At 36.0% G+C, this 21311-nt stretch overlaps 1 protein-coding gene across 1 annotated transcript in view; it reads right to left on the bottom strand.

Moving 5' to 3' along the window:
• Positions 1–2170: 2170 nt before the first annotated feature.
• The window catches only part of BTBD8 (BTB domain containing 8), a 31389-nt gene continuing 12248 nt past the window's right edge, over positions 2171–21311 (bottom strand). The window contains exons 8-15 of the mRNA XM_014884144.2: positions 20904–21041; positions 19753–19882; positions 17152–17213; positions 15767–16400; positions 15386–15476; positions 14701–14840; positions 11315–13651; positions 2171–9968 (exon numbers count right to left, since the gene is read on the bottom strand). Of these exons, the coding sequence (XP_014739630.2) occupies positions 9499–9968; positions 11315–13651; positions 14701–14840; positions 15386–15476; positions 15767–16400; positions 17152–17213; positions 19753–19882; positions 20904–21041 (4002 nt within the window). The 3' untranslated portion in view covers positions 2171–9498. The remainder of the gene's footprint in view (positions 9969–11314; positions 13652–14700; positions 14841–15385; positions 15477–15766; positions 16401–17151; positions 17214–19752; positions 19883–20903; positions 21042–21311) is intronic.

Here is a 21311-nt window from a genome sequence, read left to right as displayed (position 1 = left end):
TTGTATATATTTAAAAAATTCTATACATTTGTATAGCAATGTTTTGGGTTTGCATAGAAATAATTAGACATTGCAATAATTTAAAAATTACTTTTCTTCTTTTTCTTCCAGACAAGACATGGATTCACATCTGATTTCCCTCTCCTGTTGGTCAAACACGCCCAAGTTAGAGAAACCCTGCTCTGCAAGGGTTTTGAAATGTCATGCTACATTACATAGTAAGTAAAATATTTCTAATACTGAATTTTTGAGTATCTGTGGAGTATAAATGGAAAAGTCAGCAAATTAAAGGAAAATAACAGATGTATTGGGTATCCCAGCTTTAGTGTTCCAGAGAGCAGTGACAGGACCCTCAAACTGAAACCATGTTCTGTAACACAGTGGAACCATGTGCTCTGACTGCACAGAAAAATCAGGGACTCAAGAACATCAGGAATTACTTTAGTCCAATTATAAAATAATGGAGCAGTTTTATGATGAGGATTGGTGATCCTGCTAACATTTATCAATATGAATTTTGAATTTATGCACATGATGAATGAATTTGTTTCAGTACTAGACAGGGATAAAGAGTAGGAATTGCTTTGTGTTTGTGAGGGGGTAGTACTTGATCTATAACACCACAGAGTATCTGAATTAATATTTTAGATTATGTTTAATATGTACATTAATTGAATTATAACTATTTAGATAGAGAAAAAATAGTAGTAGGAAATAAAATGGAATAAAGAATGATTCCCAGAGTAAATATCTTTAACATGTGAGTAGATTTCAGTTTGTTTAGGTGTAATACTGTTAGAGATGGGCAGTACATAAAAGAAAGGATAAATTATTACGTCAAAAAAATTATAATTACAAAGAAATATGAATTTAGATTTAGGCTCCTCAGAAACCAGCAGATACCTTTTTTCTGTGATAGCCACCTACTGTGCATGAAGTTGGACACCCCCAAACTCATAATATCGCTTAAGAAGCATCAAAGTACAAAGATGCCTAAGTGTGTGACAATGAGACAAACCCAAATCTTCACAGAAGATGTTTCCTATCATTATTTTGACTCCAGTTGTTTCACATTTACTTGTGTAAATTACATGTTTTAATTACAGTCAGCAAATATTTATACCAGAAGCTTAATATACTTCTGCTTGTCACCTGTGACAATAGCTGGTATTTGAAATAAAAATAGGACTCTTTCTGAGACAGAAGGCTCTGAGCAGAATGGACCCTGGACCCCGCAGTCTCCCGTGTGAGAGCTGCCCTGGCCTAGAGTTTGTCTGGGCAAGCCTGATGTAATGGGACATGCTGAGCCCCTGGACTCTGCCCAAGGGACAGTTCTGGTAGCAGTTTGTTCTGCAATACCATTTGAGTATTTCACTATTTGGCTTTCTCTTTTTTTGAGCCTGAACACTAATTAAGTGGAGCTCAGACTCAAAGAAAATAGATTTTTCTGATTTGTGTGTTCTTCAGAGCATTCTTCTGCTCAGTAGTTTCTTTTCCCAAAAGGGACTTCTGAGGGATACTGTGCTATCTGATGAGCTGAAGTTATTTTCCTACTTACTGTTCTCTTTGCTGTGACAGTTTCTGACATTTGGCTAGTCTTAGCTTTAAATCTCTTTCCCACATACCTCCATGGTGCATTTCACATACAGGTGAAGGTGCAGGAGAGAGAAAAAACAGGGCTGAGTCTGGCAGCATATCAAATATCTCCTGGAAGCAGAGTACAGCACCCCACTTAGGCAAGAATAGAACGATCTTGTGACTAGAACTTCCCTATGATGAAGATAATGGCATAAGCATTTGAATGAATAATTTATGATAAGGCAAAAATCTATCATCAAATTAGTGTTTCTCTATGCTCTCCTGGCCCATATCCTGTATGTTCTACATCAGCACTGTTGTTTGATTTTGTGGGACTGTTACTGACTGGTATCTTCCTCTCTATGTATTTTTATATGAAAACTGATTGTTGATCTTCACACACATATCACCTGTCTTGTTCTCTGATGACACAATCAAAGAAAAATCAATATTTTTCTTTAAAGGATAAAAAGGAGTGAAGGTGCACTAAACAGATGGAAAAGGAAAGTAACTTTTTTTTTGCCATTTACAGAGTACAAATAAAAATTGATGTCAGCAGTCCACAAGTTGAATAAAGTACAGTGACTCAGCATTTAACTTACACATAGGATTTATTATTTTCTGTCATACAGAAATCAACCAAGACTCTTCAGTATGTAGCATGGGGAAGAAAGGTTGTGGGACTTTGCAGCCATACAGATATTCTGGAAACAGAACACCATGTTGACAAGGAATCATTTCAAAATAGGATTACTTAGGCCCCAGCTCATTATGTAAGTCTAGAAAGCAAGCAAGTGGGAAACATGCAAGCATTCAGTTTGAGAGCTTAACACCCTCCCCTCAATAGGATTGAGTGGTCAAAATATTCTAGGACCATAAAGCCATGGACTACAGGTAGTGACTCAAACTTTTCTTCATGTGCATCCCATTATACATATATTGGATTAATCTTGGTTTCTAGAACATGATAATTCAGAAAATAGAGATTGAAGGGTTTTTTCTCTACAGATACAGGAGGAGATTTTGTTACAGGAAGTTTGACTTAGAGAATAAATAATAGAGGTAATATCCACAAACAAGAGGCCCGCCTCTATTATTTATTCTCTAATATTTATTATCTCTCTTATTTATTCTGTGAAAGTCACAAAAAGTTTTTACATTACCTACACTGAATCTGCCATGTACACAGAGTTTGTCCTATCTATATTGATCTTAAGCACACTGATAGAATTCTACTGGCAGGATGTCATGCCACACTCGAAAGAGGGCTATTTTTAAACAAGTGAAGAATGAAAATGATTTTATAAAGCACAATTGTAAGAAAGTTCAGAAATTCCTACATAAGGATTGCATAGGTGAGGATATTGTAGGTTAAAGCAAGTTGGTGAGATCGGACTCAAAAGTGTTCTCATGTAAGGTACATGACCCAAAATTTTTAGAACAGTAACTAGTCTTTCTGTCCAGACAAATAAAGTGATCTTTATAAATGTGCATCTGATACCACTCACACTAACTTCAGCAGGAGCTGAGAAAGAGTAGTCACTGTCACTGAGTGCATAAATACAAAGTGTGATGGACTGCCTGGATAATTGGGCTGAGCCCCAAATTTGTACATGTGAACCTCTGTTGAAGTTCACCTGAACAGAATGTGCACTCCAGTCCAGTTTTACAGATGATACTTACAATCATCATTTGCAATTATGCAAACCCTATTTTGACCATCAGTGTCCTTGTTCAATGTGTCTAGTTACTGAGCTGTAGTCAGCCCCTCCAGATACTGAGGTTTGAGTTATTGAAGACGTATTCATATTTTACTGTGCAATAGAGAAAGAACTTTCTTTGCGTGTAATGCAAAAAGTTAGATTCTTAGGACTTTGATTTCTCTAACTGGACAGTCTTCTGAGCAATCATTTAAGGAGAACAGAGAGAGGAGCAATTTAATGGAATTCCATTTTAATTATTTCATATTTTAACTGCATCTAGATGGTTCATCAGGATTAGAATCTCATTAAGTTGAGTACTGTATAAAAACACAAGTATGCACAGTGCCTGCCCCCAGTGTCAGCTCCATTACCCTCTCTGAAAAGAGAATGTCAAGCTGAAAGCCAATCTGCAGATGTGGCTGTGGATTCACTTCTGTGTTTGCAGAACTGGGGCTTAACGGAGTGTACAGTGCAGATTGCAAAGAAAAGCATGAAAGGAAAGTCAAATGCAAGAAATAAACAGGTGTGTGCGCACGCCTGCTCCATGTAGCTTCTGGTTTTAGTTACTAAATGTAAAAAGCCAAAGAAATGACCAAACTCAATATTCTTCCCCAGCTGATATCCAGTTTTTAGATAAATCACTTTTCTCTGTTACAGGTTTAGTTTCCTTAAACATACAGTAGTTGTCAATAGGAAGAAGCTAGGTTTTAAAATAGCTAAAGAAGACATCTGAGCTGTAATTTTTCCAAAGCTGAACATTAAAGCTTATCTAAAAAAAATATCGCACAGAGCTTTTGTTCAAGAGAGAAAGAAGAAAATCAGTATGGATTTTCTGCAAGAGATGAAAGCTTCTAATTATAGTTGATTTCAGATCTAAAAGCCCATTTCCAGAGAATCATCTGTTGTAATAAAGCTGCGATATTTCTCATTTTATCTTTTGTCCTCAGTTCCTCTATAGTCCTGGCAAGAACATCATCCATCAATGTACAAATGTTAAATCACCCCAGTCATGAAACATTAACAGAATGCATACAATTATGACTCCTAAATTGAAGTCTTTCTAGCTAGTAATTTGTCATACCTACAATTGTACAATATTAATAGTAGAGTAAAACTCGAAAACTACGTAATAGATACATTGGAAAAATAGCATTTCTAGTACATGCATTAATATAGACAAGCCCTGAACCTGATTCAGCTGAGGTCAGCAAGAGGTTTTTTTGACATTAGTGGAAGCAAAATAATGAATTCCTAAATGTCTTGGTTCTGAGCAACAGATGAACAACATAAGAGCAGTTCTTAATTCCTTCATGCAAAGGTTTAGGTTTTCTGGAGCAAAGTAGAATGAGCATGCTTCCTATTGTTTTCCAGATGGCAATAATATATATTGAAATATTGAAATATATATAAAATAGTCTCCTACAGTATGTACCTAGAACAGGTAAGTGATTTTTTTTAACATATTCCCTGAAACAAACTGATAGACAATGCTATGGGAGCACATCCTAGGGACAGTCTTTGTGAGAAACATGGGAAATTCTCTTGCCCGAGTTCTTACAAAATTATAATAAAATTTTCCATCTCAAAGATTGAGTATAATTTTGAAATAATTTAAAACCTTAAAAAGTATGGAATAAGATTATTAAACATGTACAGTTCAGTCACATGTCATCCAGAACTTAACATTGCAAGCTAGCCATATTTCTTGTACTCAATTATTAGTATTTCCCAACAACACCTAAAGTAGTTTTATCATAGCGAGAATAGTTTAATCTCAAATATTTGTTTCCCATGAGCATTGTGTTTCTGCCTGCTTACTTTATTCTCATTTTATATGCTATGGATGTTGATGAGGCCCTAAGAATCTGATCTAACTTCGAAGTTACCCCTGCTTGCAGTAGGAGGTTGGACCACACCTTTAGAGGTCAGTTCAAGCCTGCCTTTTCCTGCATTGCTATGATTTTTCTGCAATTTTTCTGTAATTCTTTGATTCTAGAAGAAGCTTTTCTAAGGGAAAAACGTATGAATTTATAAAGTGTCCTTTCCATTACCCCTATGCCACAAAAGCAGATGTCTGGGTTTTTTATGCACTTATCTGATCACTTGTAGCAGTCCAGACTGCCTGCTGATCTCATTTCATGCTTACTTATCTCATCTGATCTTCACTGTGTGTCTCAGCCTCTGCATTTCTTTTGCTACACTATATAAACATGGTATAATCTCATACACTGAAAAAGCAAACCAAAATATATTATTAACTGATCTGCTTTTCTAACTGTTGTTTCTCTCTTAGTGGTTAGGCTCAGTTTCCTTCCTGCAGTTCTGTCAGGCTCTACCAAACTGCTATCTGTTGCCTTTGACTCTGTGGGCCAATCTCTCATTTTGACCATAGCCCCTAGGAACACTTTCCTAATCAACCTCAAAACTGATATTTTACACTCATCTGCCTTGTGGGCTATGTCCAATGAAGCCAGTGGTGCAGTTTTCCTGAAATCCTTTCATTCTCATTTGACTCTTGCCTCCATCTCTTTATTTTCTTTGCTCTCCTAATTTATTTTTTAAAATAGATTATTTGGAAGAACTTCCCCCTTCCTCACTTGCCTTCCCTTTTCTGTCTGCAGTATGTTGGTGATTTACTCCACGAATACAATTTTAGCTATTATCTGTATGTAAAAACCCTGCAGAGCTGCTTCTCCAGTCCAGATTAGATTTAAGTCATTACCTGAGAGTGATTTCCAAGTCCTCTCCTTTAAATTTCACTGATAGTTTACTAAACGTGGTGTTACTCTGTAGCATACAAACATCTTTGCCTATTCACAGAACAATCTAGGTAAGCTGTCACTTTCACATGTTACCTGCAACCTGGTCTTCTCAGGCTTTGACAGAGCAATTTCACTGCTCTTATTCCAAATACTGCTGCAAGGGTAGTATTCTGACTGTGCCATCTTTTTAGTTTTCTGACTGATGCCCTTTCACGGTTTCATCAGATGTATCTCCCTTGTCTCTGCTTTACGGGTCTTTCAGGACCTCATAATCACTATTCACTTGTACCCCATGGTATCAGTTTGATTGTTTCTCTATGAAGTCTTCAGAAACTTTTATCCATTCTCTCATGTTTCGGGGAAGAGGTGAATAGTGATAAAATCACTGCCAGGATGTATGAGAAGGACTCCAAAGAACTCAAGTGACTGATACTATTAAACAAAAAGCTACCTACACCTGGCTTAAAGCTTGAACATTCAGAATGAGCTCAGGGTCAAAGAGTTTAGGCAGCACATAAGGCTGGTCAGGACTATACATTCTTCCAGCTCCCTTGTTATCCAGCCTTCAAATTTCACCCTAAAGTTTCCCCTTCTCGTAATGCCTGCAGGAGAGAAAATGACTATTTAAACTGATGATGTGCCAAAACCATTGCTAATCAGCTAGACAAATATTGACACTCTCATTTTACTTTTCCATTCATGTGCATTTTTTTTTGTCTTTTGTCTTATCTTGGGTTCTAACCACTCTGTGGGAAGTCTTTGTTTTTGCCCTTTGTTTGTACAATGTCTAGCCAGTGGGATGCTGGTCTGATTACGCCTCACAGGCACTCTAGTAACACAAATCAAAAACAATACCACTTTCTATTCCTGCTACTTCTACAGCCACTCTTTGGCTGTGGGAAGCTGCATTCTATGGCTGCCTATGTACCAGCTGAACAATACCATATCCTAATCAGCTGTCTGCTGCAAAACTGGTAAAGGAATTGTAACAACACCACTGGGGACTTGAAGAGAGAAGCTAATTTAATTTTGATACAACTGAAAAAGTAAATGCAAAGACAAAAACCACAATTAAAAAAACCCCATATGTGATTGTATTTCATACAATAGACCTGAAATTTTGTGTCAATTTTCAGCGTCACTTTTATCAATTCAGTAAGAAGTTAAAAATATGGGCAAAGTGAAAAATAGACAAAAGGATCCCTTCTATCACTTCTCCTTTCCATCACTTCATCTTCTTTAACATGTGAATGCCCACTGTCAGAATATCATCAGGATTTTAAAGTTGATTAAACTTTTTGGTAAACAGCTTTTACTTTAGTGCTTTACACAGACATTGAAAACAACTATTTCTTAGCCTTCTGTAAGACCTTCTCTTGAGCCTCATCTTTTCCTATGGCCAGTACTATAGTTCTTTATTTTAGCCAAAATATTATCACCTATTGATGTACCTTGTAAACACTGAAGGTGAAAAATAGGTTTTCTTGATGTTTTGCACTTCTCAAGGTGGTTCCAACTTCCTCAGTACGATGACTGGGTTAAATACCACAATATTACATTTATAACATTTTGAATTACAGTATCTTGGACTATTTATGCTGCTGCTAAAAGAGCAGATGAAAGATTTTTATGATGAGACTGAACATCTTCCTTCCATGAGTTTAGAGTCCTCCACTGACATAAAGAAAATGGAAGGTTCTCCTTTTTTTCCCTTAACTTGATATTAAAGAACAAGATTAAATTCTTCCTCCATTCATTTTGAGAATAAAACAGTACTTTTACTTTTGTACCAGAAATTCAACAAAGTGCCTTGCTAAATACATTATTTTGCCTCAAAGATCTTTATTCTGTCAAATCCAAAGCTGTAACTTCTTTAATCATACCCTAGGGCAAGTTCTTACTTCCACAGAACTGAGTTTCTGACACTATGAACAAAATAAATGAGGTTTGTCAAAAAAGTTAAGGTGCACTGCTGGAATTGTGCAAAAGCTTGCAAAACTGACCATGTTATCAGTGGTTACAGTCTTAAGTTGTGTAGTAATACAGTTTCAACCAAAATAGAATGTTAGTAGCCTTTTACTCCTTCCTATATGGCACCACTTCTGAAGGCACTTCTGTTAATGACTAAGAGGAGGTAGAATACTTCCTTTTTAGATTTTAAGCTGTGTGAAAGACAAGCTCTACTGTTTCCACAATGCACATATCTTAAGAGGGTCCAACCTTTGTAGGGAAAAAACCCCTGTATGTTTCAGGAGCTATGAATTGGTAAGAATTACAAGAAGTTTCTCACTTCTTCCTGCCCTGTCAATCAGAAAAGACAATAAATCAGTCCTGTCCACATCCAAAGAGCCAAAAGCAGCAAAATGATCTGTACATCCTATTTCACTCAGAGTCAAAAAAGGTTGTGGTGACATTTAGTCTCAATTTATAAAAGTTACACTAGAGATAATAATGAAGATGCAAGAATCCTATAACTACTCCCAAAAATCTGGCATCTATGAAAACACACAAACCCAAATTCCTGAAAATCTTGCTATACTTCAGCATGAGAACATGCAAGTGTAAGTAATTAATGCCTGAAGGTAATTCTAGTTAACATCAGACTTCAGATATAACACTGACCACAACTTCAGATTGAGATGTACTTCTGGAGACATCAGACATGCTGTTTCTTAGAGCAAGAGCAACATTCTACCAACTCCTTTGAATTCATGCACTATACCATTTAAAATATTTACTTAAATATGTGCATTTTCATGAAAGAAACAGTGGTCTTATACAGCACAGACCCTCTGAAGTCTTGTGTTTGAAGAAAAGGCAATTAAAAAAATTTATTGGAAACTTCTAAACAAAACCAACCAAAATACAAAAATCAAATCTGGAAGAAACAGATGAAACAAGCTGTTCATATCAATAAGGCCCAAGGCAGATTCAAATTGAAACATTTTCTTTGAATGTAAGTATGTTTTTCTGTCATTTAAAGTAGTGTTGGCACACATCACCTTTTCACACAACCATTCTGAATCTTTATTGTTGTAAAATGAAGTCACCATATTGGGGAGGGAAGGCAAGGAGAGGAATAGCTCTACTAATAGTGCATTCATCTTTAAATTTTTGATCAATGAGAACATTAAATGTCAAATAAAAAGATAAAAGGGAGGGCAGAAAGCCAGACTTCTATTTCATGTCATCTAGTTTTTCTAACAATTCTAGAAAATACATGCTCAAAGTTCATTTTTAGAAAAGACATACATTTAAGTCTTGAAAAATTATTGTACTTGTGATTAAATCTAGATGATAAGTTAACATATTTACCTCATTTTATCAGAAAGATTGCCTCAGTATCAAGAATTGCTCGTTCTTGACTGATGCAGTATTTCATTATGGTATGGAAACAACTCATCAAAAATAGATTTGGGGAATGGGGTGGAGTTCAGTTGCCAACAGCTGACACCTTAATGATGGGTTTCCAGTTCGAGAATTGTCCATTCCCCCTGAGGGGACGAACAGTCTTCAGATGAAAAGCTTGCCACTGTAATGCTTGCTGAGGAGTCGTCAAGTGGAGACATGAGTTCAGTCCACCTACTGAATGTGTCAACTTGTGAGGTACCCTGAGGATTGGAACCATCTCGTGCCAGAAACAGTGTCTGATTGATAAGACATTGTGCTAAGTTAAGGTCTTCAGGAACAGAGTTTTTGAAATCTATATTTGAGTCCTGCACAGATAACAATTGCCTGAGTAGAGTCCAGTCCTGTTCTGCAAACTGTTGATCTTCAAAATCCATCTCTAGAACTGCTGTTTCTGAATCCATCCTCTGCTCAATTGCTTCTCCAACATCCATCTCATATATTGGAGAAAGGGTTTTTGAAGGCCGATGTTCATACATGCAGGTTTGTGCCATTGTGTCATAATCATCTATGTCTCCTGAAATAATTCACAATACTGTACAATGTAAAAATTGTAGATGATCCTCCCCTCAGGGCTGTGTAGAGCAAAATTTAATTCATTCAGGAAAGACAATCCAATCAGGTTATAAAAGAGGAAATGGAGGGTTATACAAAATTGACAAAATTTGAGGCATTTATTTCCTATATAAAAAACAAAGTATGATTTATAAATTAAGTTAAAAGCAGCAATCACCACTGGTAATTAACAATAACCTCCATAATTAAGTTTCTGATACAGAAAATGACAATGTAAATATACACTTAATGCACATGAAATTTCTCATTTACTACATAAATTAAATTTAGACCAGGAGGTGCATAGAGGGAATTAATAGAGAATGATTACTGAATGGTGACTTAAGCTATGTCAGCTTAGAAGAGAATTAAAACCAAAATTGTTTATCCACAGGCTTATTTCTACACTGCACATGCAAGGGCAGCTGCAGGCAAGGGCAAGCAAACTTAAAAAAAAATCGTACAACTTGTAATGTCTTCTTGTTCTATGGTCTGGCTGAACATAGATCATCATCAGTGTTTCATTACTCTTGAATACACAATAGTTGTAATCAACACTATTGTATATTTTTGATGGGATAAACAGACTGAATTGTTGGTATAAAGAAGACAAAACACAAAACTAGACAAGTATTCATCTAGCTACATGAAACAAGTTAGAACTTTTTTGTATATAAGCATCAGTTCTAAGTATAATCTCTCTTTTAGGAAATAAGCTTTTACTGGTAAAATTTAGAATTTTAGACATCTCATAAGCTCTAAAGCAGAGTTCAAACCTACTCCCACTGGTGTATATGGCAAATATTCAGTAATATTCAGTGGGAGAATGATCCAAATTTGTATATAATATATAAATAAATAAATTACAACAATAATGCATATAGCTGTTCAGGTAAACAGTTCAGTGCGCTTTAGTTAAGGTTATTACTTTAGTTATTGCACATCCCATTCAGACATACTATATGATGTCAAGCAGACAAAACAAATACTAAGATTCCATCAAATGCTGATGCTGTCAATGTTAGATTGGATCAAAAATAACTGAAGTACAGACAACTCCATCCAATCTTTCTTTTACCATTACATAAAATCTCTTTTCTTCTAGTCAAGTTTCTCATTGAACAGCAGGGTATTGACGGATATTTCAAACAGACAAGCATTCTCTACCCAAATGAAATACTTTAAAATATTTAAATATCGTTTCAGCCCAAATTATTTCAGTTCATGATTCAATCCCAGAAAAATTGCCAAAGCTTTCCCAATTAATTTGGTTTTGAATGACTGAATGTTTCTATTTCTGTACATTACCTGGAAGTAAATCAGTATTAGCGCATTCAGTAGTTGCTGGTTGACTGTCTCTCACTTGACTTTCCTGAGTCAGCATCTGATTCTTACTGGCTTCTACAGGTTTTGCAGAGCTGCTCTTTTGCACATCAGAATTAGTTTCTCTCTGCTGAAGATCCAGATGACATGGTCTTTCTTGAGATTTTGCATCATTGTCTAAGTACTTACTACACTGGTGAAATTCACTAGCCACCTCATTCTTCATATTTACTTGCTGGTTTTCTCCAGCCTGTGGACTACCTGCTGAATATACTTTCTCTGGGCAATTTTGTTCAGTCATTGAAGCACTTTGATTCTCCTTTCTTGGGATTTCAGTACCGTGAAGATGCAGGGGAGAACTTCCACTTTTATCTGATCTATTGTCTCCATCCTTGTGCTGTGTACCATCCAGGAATCCTCCTTCAGTTTCCAATGAGTATTCTGAATAAAATGTTTTTCCATGGTGCTCTTGAGAAACACTGTCAAATACTTCTGGAGTAAGAGAATCTACTGAGCACTGACGTGAAGTCTGAGTTTCCACTTTATCATCAGCTCCCAATTCTTCACATTCATCCACTGAAAGTAAAACAGATCGTTTGAAATTTTTCGTTTTAGAAAACTCCTGACTGGCAGTATCATTTTCTGTTGCATCCTCAAAAGCTAAGTTATCAATTCCTTGGAACTGTTGAGTAGGAACATTTGATGGGGGAAACTTTTCTGCAACGTTCTCTCCTTCAGATCTGTCATCTTCTGTTTCATCAGCAGAGGAAGAAACTTGGTCTGCTTCCTGAGTAAACTGTGCATTACCAAAAGTAGAATTTTTGCTTTCTCTAGTAGTGCTCCGTGAACTCTCTTGATGGGACCAAATTTCAGGTCTTTTTCTTGGTATTTCATCATCACTTGTTGAATTAACACGAAAGAGATCAGAACCTTCTTTTTTCATTTTCACTTCTATTCTTAGGCTGCTATCATAAATTTTTAATTCTTCAGGTGTACTTGTGTCACTGCTGCTTCGTCCAAGAAAATCATGACATAACATAGTACTGCATTTAGAAATCCCTCTTTCATTGGATCCCTCATCGTCCTGAGAGCCTCCAGCATCATAATCTTCTGATCTTGGTTTTATATCATCAGAGGATGTGGTTGCACTGCCAGTATCTGATTCAGGACTCTCTTTTGGATCTACAGCACCAGTACTCCAGTGGTCCACAAAGGGAATTTCTGCATTTTCATGGTTTTCTGGCATTTCCATAGGCTCTATAAGCTCTGTGTAATTAGGTGAATATTTTTCTGTTATTTGTTCTGTGGAACATTCTGAAGCATCGTCTGCATCTGTTGTAACTGATTTGTATTCAGTCAAGGCTGATGTATCACACAGTTCATCAACTGTAAGAAATCCTTCCACATGGATCTGAGGAGATGATGTCTCATCCTCTTCATTGGTTACTTGGTAAAAGCTTGACAAAGCACTTTCACCATAATTAAGACCTGTTTCAGAGTTTATTTTATCACTCTGTTCATTACAGGCTTTTGTTGCTTTTGAATCTTTAATCAGTTCTCCTAAAACAATAGCCTTTTGATTGGTTTCCTTGGAAAAGTCTGAATATCCATTGTTGGAAGACTGTGCATGACAATGAAATTCAGCTGTCTTATCATCTTTCTCTGGATCTTCAGTCTTTCTAATCCCAGTCTGATCTCCACAGATTTGTCTTGTTTCCATGTCATTTTGTAATGAAACATTCAGTTTATGAATAGTTTCTTCTGCAATTTGAGGAAAAGGAGATTCGGATTCTTTTTCGTATTGCACAGTTTGAGAAGAATCTGGGAGGTTTTGTTTATTGGATTGGCAAGACTCCAGCAATTTATTGTCTCTGTTACTTTTTGTGGCAGGTTTTAAAGATTCATTTGCAGAATAGCATTCATTATTGTCATGAAGCTGACCTGCCACAGCATCAGCCATGCTTTTCTCAAGTTTCTGTCCTGAAACTCTGTGCTCAGAGGTGTGCACATTCTTCTGGACAACAGGAGAATCATTCCTTGAATGCTTTTGGGCAGAAGACTGAGATTTTAATACAGTTGTTTTTTGTTTTGGGTCTTTACTATTTGTACTCTCAGCATTCTTTGATGGAGCCGGACTCTTAGGTGTTATTTTTGAAGTGGCTTTTGTTACAGGTGTTTGTGATTGTTTAATACTCTTCTTCTTAGCTGAAGGGTGTTTTTCTGGGAGTGTTGTCTGAACCAGGTGTTGTATCACATTTTTTTCTTCATTATGTTTTGGAGACGTTCCTGATTTCAGTGAATTTGGCGATTCCCCCTGAGGTCCTAACAAACAGTAAAAAAGACTATAAAGATTGTATGTGCCAGTCACAGTATATTCACCAATTTTATGTTAATGTCTGTTTATGTTAAGAAACAAGTTACTCAACTTTTAGTGTAACTAAGGGATTTTAGGCTTGTTAAAGAATTAAGATTTTAAATAACAAATAGCAGACAAGAATACCATCTTGGCACCTTAAATGCAGTTCGTAGAATACACATACAGGAATCACTTCAATCTGTGAAGTAACTGGAGTAGTCAATCCTTGGAGTAGAAAGCATACAAATACTGCACAGCAGCTTAGTACAGGAAGTGATGAGTGCTGTGTTCAATTTATATTGTAGAGGAAATGAGCAGAGGCAGGAAATAATTACATTAGTTATAATGCGATTAGAATACCAGAGTTAACGTCCCTGCTCAGTCAGAAAATACTGCAAAATCTTTAATGACCACAAATTGACAGAACCTGTGTCTTCTATATCACAGTGCATTTAAGATAATATAACTTGAATATTTGAGCTCCATCCTTAATGCTTTGTATCCTTTTAAAGCAGTGTTTCCTGTCTGTGTTCTACAATGTCATTTCCTACCCCTGCTATCAGTAGCTGTTGAAATTGAGTATTTGTTTGGGGACCAGTATCAGTAGCGCTCCTGTGAGGGCAAAATGGGAAAACACCAAAATAGGGAGGCAGAAAGCAGTCTGCACTCCAGATCTTTGAGGCTTATCACAAATGCTCGACCTACAGAATTTCTGTTGAGCTCAGTCATGGTTCCAAATGCAGAAGTGCAGGGGATCAGCAAATGGAAAACTCTGCAATGCAGATTAAACAAGCAGAAGAAAACACTGACTGGCAGTGAAAACAGTCTTTTAAGTATTTTTAAGTTGACACATTAATTTGCATTTTACAGTTTAGGATTGTCATCAAAAGTGAAATCTGGAAAAAACCCAGAATTCTCCAGAAGATCTTTTCCAAATAGTTCTACTAAAAACCAAACAAACCTCAAAGCTTTGCATAATAGTGGCAGATCATTTAACTGCTGTATGAAACTTTACCTTGGTTCTTGGGAGAATTGGTAGGTGTGTTTTGAGTCTTTTGCTGTGCTGCAGAATTTGTACTCACATTCCCTTTTTTCTTTAGACCAGCTTGTACATTTTGCTCATTACACCCTTTTCCTGTTGTTTTTTTTGTCAGACTGCAAAGAAATCATTACACCCATTATTTCCAAGCTTAGATCTAACAATGTTTAATTATTTTAAAGAAGAAATATATGTTTTAATGTGCACATATATATCTAAACATTGAAAATGCAACCTAAAAAGTAAACTTTTTGAAAATAAAAATTAAATATATATCTATATTTTTAATTTATATACAAACATGCATATCACTTCAGCTGTCTCCTGTCCAGCTTAATCGAAACTATTTCAGAAATGGTACATTTACAACACCTTGTGTAGTCATTGACTGTTCCAGTATGCAGAATTCTGAATGACCTATAACAATTTTAAAATGATTAGCATGCAACAGTCCAACACAAAAGCCAAACCAATTTTATCTTTACAGCACTGTTGACAATTGCTAACTCAAAGTGTTTTGCAAATAACATCCTACAGACAAGCATTCTCAGAGTAAAAAGAACATCTAATGTTAAGTTTAATAGTTCACCTGAAACCTTTCTTCCCAAACTCATACACTCATGCACACATCTACAAAGCAGCATATTGCTTTGTAACATACCTGCTTGTTGTCACATTAGCCTCAATCTCAGTCTTTTTTTTTTTGGTGGTGACTCCATTTGATACCTTCACAGATGCTTTTGTTTTCACTACTGTAAAGTAAATTCAAAGTTAATTGCAGGGGGAAATGCATTGTATATTAGTACTGAAAAAAATCTAGTATATGAAGATCAGTTATTGAAAAGACCATATATGCTAAAGTTGTAAAATGTTTATTGTTTTAGATGGCTATTAATTGACCATAAAGTCAGCTTACAGGGGAAGAATGTAACTTATCAATTTATAGTAGATTGTCTTAAAACTTCCCAGGCTGGTTTTCAGTGTATGACCAGCCTGAGACCAACGAGAAGAGAACTCAAAAGAAAGAATTATAAAAAATTACCACTCTGCTTTTTCCCTTCCTCTACAGATTTATCCTCTTTGGGTTCCTCTATCTGTTCACCCACAGTCTGGATATCCATGTCTGAATTTGCTGGCTTGCTGGAAGTTGCTGCCACAGTCACCAAGGAGGGAGATTCCTTCCCTGAGGTTTTTTTCAATGGCTTTGTTTTGTTCTGTGTGCTTGAGGTTACTGTCAGCACTTTAGGTCTGGCACCTGCAATTTTTCCTTCATGATTCTTTAGTCCTTTGCTGCTTCCTGAATTTTTTTGTCCACTTGCAGATGATGTCTTTTCTGTATCTTGCTTGGTAAGCATGCTTTCAGCCTTCAGATTTCCATTATTTTCTATTTTTGTCTTTATAACAGCTCTAGCCTTTGGCAAAGCAGCTTTTTCCCCAGGTTTGGAATCCTTAGTAATCTTGGAAACTAACTTTTTGCCATCTTTCCCCTTTACATCCTCATGCTTTGAAGCCTTATTAACAGTGTTTCTATTGGTGGATGCATGTCCAGATGCTCCTAATCCATCAGATTTCATTTTATCCTGATTAGTGGAAGAATCTCCCCAGCAATGTTTCTTGCTGTGTTCTGCCCAGGAAGTATTCCTTGTACCAACAGATGCAGTAGTAGCTTTATTTAGCTAGGGAAAAAAAATGGCATCAGAAAAAAACCCCAAACAAAACATTTGTAACAGCAAATATCCATAATCCTTAATTTCTGAAACACATATACTTTTAAAATAGAAAATGAATCTAAAGCAACAAGATTTAACATAGAAATAAATTTACATATAGATATATATATATATACATACACACACATATTTTAGCTCAGTTTGCTGGCTTTCAAGAATATTAAAATACTTCTCTATGTAGAGGAGACAGAAATGCCTGAATTTCACTTTTATTTTGGACAAAGTACTGTAATGTTTACCAATTTATATTATTAGTGTCTGCTTAAGTAAGAAGAATTTTTTGAGTTATTGAGGGCACTAATAAATATTTTTCAGAGCAGAGAGTGTAACAGACTCAGTGTTGTGGTGGCTTGTAATAATAGCAGAGGTTCATTAGCTCAGTAGCAAACCATGTGCTCTGGGAAGCAGATGAGTTTCATTATGTAGCAAGAGAGGAATGTGAGGTGCTGAACACAAATTCCTGCCTTTTATTTGAGCTTATCTGTTTGAAAATGTCGCAGAACACAGTCTGAGTCCTAAGATGTTTCCAGTAATCAACATTACTGATCCTGCAGAAACAGTTTACAAGAAAATACAGATTTTTCAAAAATAAGTTCTATTAAGCAATATGAAAAATAAGTATTAATTTAAAAAAACAATGGAAATAGTTTTGTTTGCGATTATCTGAATGTTTAAATGTTTGGATATAAATGCTTACCTGAGAACTGGTGAATACAGGTTTTTTGCCAAGTCTTCGGTCATCACCCTTGTCAAATGCAGCTGTAAAAGGAACAAGCAGTTTCTTCACTGTTTGGCAGGAAAGAAGGGGGACAGAAATCAAGCCAGCCTACTCACTTAACATCATGTGAAATCAGAAAGCACTTCTTTGGGTCCTGACTTACTTTAGAAAGGCTAATTTTGGTGACATGGCAAATGTTAAGTGGAAATACATGGTTTTACATTTGGAACAAAAAAAAGTGGGATCTGTAATGACATCACATGCCATAAGCAAGTTACTTAACTCTTCTGTTTCCCCATGTCCATAGTGAGACTTTTGTTTATCCAAGCTCAATTCATTTAATGCTAGCAGTGCACTGAGACCTTTGAAAGTGTACAAAATTTACAAAAAGATACCTTCAAATTTAGAGTACTAATAGCTTTTAAGTGTATTGTTAATTATAAGTTATTTATTTATACTACATAAAGATTAATTGCATTACAGTAAATGATATTAGTTTTCAAAATTAGCAAAGCCAAAATACTTAAATGTACACATTAAGGTCATAGTGCCTCTTCAGATAGCATGCAGCATAATGTCATGAGAATTATTCCTGTGATTGTCATGTGGAGTTTTCAGGCAGTGAATGCCTTTTTTTTATCTGATGTACTCTGGAAGGAAAGCAGTTTTCAACAAAGCTTTTAAATCAATTGCACTTGTAGAATACAAAAGAGATATTTATATACACTGCACAGGCCCAAAATGAATAGCTTTCATTTATGTCTGTATTCATATTTCAGCTGGAAAAAAGGTTTTGCAAAAAATGTATTAAAAATTTAGGCATTCAGTGCCTCATGTTCTGAGGTACTATACATAGAAACATTTTTTGTATGTATAATACAAAAATTCTGCTGAATTCTTAATAAAGATACTAAAAATAATTTTTATATAGGTCTCTAAAAATCACACAAAAGGTATGCTGAAAATGGCACCCCAGGGATCTAATCCTTTTTCTAGCAGTGACTCTGCATATTAATACATACCAATATATTAAGACAAAATCCTTATAAACTTGTGCCTAAGAAAACACAAGACAGGTTGTAAATGAAAAAAACCACAATATAATCTCTCTTATTTTGGCATTTTTCCTCCTCTGTTATAGCCTTCTAAATCTATATAGGCTATATTTCTAGGAGAAAAGCCACCACCAGAAACCTTTAAGATGAAAGTTGATCTAAGTTATCCTAGATATATTTCACCCGAGGATTAAAATTTGTCTATCAATACTGTACGATCACTTTGCCTGTAACTAAAACCAGATAATTCATGAAAACATTTCAACCTTTTCATATATAAAATGTATGCAACTTCAGTCAGAATTTAGCCTAAAAGAAAACAAAACAGTTTTTGGCAAGATAAGAGTTTGGAAAATCAAGACATACCTTGATTTTAAATATTTTTTTTCTATTGAAAGCAATAGTATAAAGTAGCCAAACCATCATTCACAATAGAAACATGATCATCTTAAAAGTAAACCACCCCAAATCAGAACCCACCCTTTTTTCTAAAGCCAACTCCTCCACTTCTGAAGGATTTTATAATCAAGAAGAAATCCTATCCCTGTTTCACAGAGTAGTATGAGATATTATTTGACTACATCCCTAAATCATGCTTAGAAAGACTGTCACTGCATCTTTCAGCACATAATTGTAGAATAAAATTTTCATCTGCCTCTAGGCATAAACATTTTTATAACTATTATATCCTTGCTACTAAAATCTTTAATAAAAAGGACATTAAATGTTCACGTCTCCTTTGAATCAAAAGTGATTTGAATTCAGAGAAGTATTTAACATCCTTTTCTTTTACAACACTGTACTGTCAAAGCTAATATTAAACCATAACCTGAACTCCATCATCAGCTCCACATCCTCTGAATCCTCGTGTACTTCAAAACAAAGGAGCATTCAGAACAAAAACTCGGTTTTGTTGGAAGTGCTGCCTGTTAAAATGTTGAGAGCACACCATGCAGCTCCTTGGGGGCTCTCTGCAGCAGCACACACAGGATCACAATGCCAGCCAGCCAGGAGCCCAGCTATCTGCATTTGCTCACAGTGCACAGGCTGAGCATTATGCAAGAGACGAGCAATATTTATACAGCATGGAGAAAATGATAAAGGGCAGGAGCGGAATTCATGGAACAGATAATCTGCTTTGTGCAAATTGAATTCATCCACAGCTCTTATCTCCTTAAAAACGAGGCAGATCAGGTTTTTAATCCCACTGCAGTGTTTTCAGTAATTTAGAGTAGCTGTAAATAAGAACAGAATCCATCTACATGATGGTAGGGGTGGGGGCCTTCTATCATATATACTCCTAAAAAGAAAAGCAGGGAAAACTCTTCACAGAAAATGACTTAGTGATTCCCATGTCTGAAACTAGCTTAGGCATGCTATCATGCTTCTATTCTAAAACACCACTTCAAAACACAAAGAAGCACAAATTTTGCTTTAATTTGTATCAGGCTCCACAATTCCATCTGCAATGTATCCACTAAACAGATTGCTAAAAAATTCTAATGTCGTTTGATGCCAGACATACCTGCTTGTATTTTCTGTTGATGGTCTGGCCTCATCAGCTTCCAGCCCTCTGTGTGACGAACAGCATAAAAAGACTGAACCAGGAAGAGCCAGAGCTTATCACGCAGCGCCTGGATCTTGCACGTAAAACCCTGTGTTCGAGTAACAAATCAGCAGCTGGCGAGGGGCATATTGTCATAGCAACCAGTCATTATTCCTTTCAGAATCTACTTACTCCCTAAGCTAGATCAATGATGTCATCACTTATATTTTATAACGGTCTGGTAGATGGAGATACTGGTTTTGAAGGATTATTGCCCACCACCGTGATTTTTTCTATAGTTTAAAACCTACAAATTACAGCACTGGTAAACATTACATTGCACTCATTGCTCTTTTTTTTCCTTTTCTTTTTTTTTTTTTAAATGAACCCCACAATAGCTCTTCACTGTCAGCTGTGTCACAACAAGGTCAAATACTCCAGGGAAAAATAATGTATTTGATTAAATTTTCATTGCTTTGACCAAGTAAATCTATAATAGCACCAGATTGTACTAATTAATGTTTCATTTATTTTTTATTCTTTGTCATACTATTTATGAATTGTTCCCAGCATTAGTCAACCACAGCTTAAATGTCATTATTTAGACTGTGTGAATATACACGATATGTTACACACATGGAGCCTGACACCTCCACCCAATCCAAAAAACACACACTGGATTAAGTGTTAGTCCTTGCTTTAGAGGACAGTTTAAACAAAAGCAAATGTACCTGTGGCCTTCACAAAGAGCGGGGGAAATATTTAGGGAGGAAGACAATAAGCTCTCTTCCCCTGTAGGTTTCAGGTAATGCAACATTTTGCTAAGTTTTTCTCTTATCACAAATTTAAAGTGATAGTAAAGATCAATAGGGAAGTGCTGCCCATAGGACTTGCATTTTCAGTAATACATGGGAATTTTTTGATTGCCAGGATGGGGTTTCTTTTTAAAGTAAACAAATGCCAACATTTTCAGTGCTTCCAAAAGGACCTTGGATTTATGCAGATGCTTTTCTGTATGACGCCAGTTACATGACTGAGCATCTGAGCTCACACCGTATCATCTGATTTGAACCATGACATGAAACTGTACCAGAACAGTTTTTCTACAAATACTGCACTGAAGAACCTACCATCTCTTTCACATTTGTGGAGTCCAGCAACATATCGACTGCTACAAGAAGAAAGCAGCTATTTTCATTATTAATGCTTTTTTCAATTGCATTGAAAATTAGTTCTAGAAGATCAGGTTCACTGCTCATTGCCTGTGCCTGAGGAAACAACAAAAGAGAGTCGTTTAAAACAAAAGCGTGTACTTTGTATGCGAAAACATTACTGAGCAGAGAGGATCTGCTATCAAGCTGTGCAGGAGGTATTCCAAAGCTGAGCATCTTCTTTTATATCCATTCTGTAACCCCACCCCTCTCTAGCAAATTATCCTAAGGCCTCGCTCATTTACAGAGATTTTAGGAACAAGCACACTGATGCATTTACAGCCCCGTGCAGCTCAGGATCCAAAGGCAAACAGTGTTTTGACATTT

Source organism: Sturnus vulgaris, chromosome 9 (genome assembly GCF_052056855.1).
Source record: "Sturnus vulgaris isolate bStuVul1 chromosome 9, bStuVul1.hap1, whole genome shotgun sequence".
Taxonomy (NCBI): Eukaryota; Metazoa; Chordata; class Aves; order Passeriformes; family Sturnidae; genus Sturnus; species Sturnus vulgaris.
Note: the sequence above shows the minus strand (reverse complement) of the source record. Positions and strands in the feature narration are given on the sequence as shown.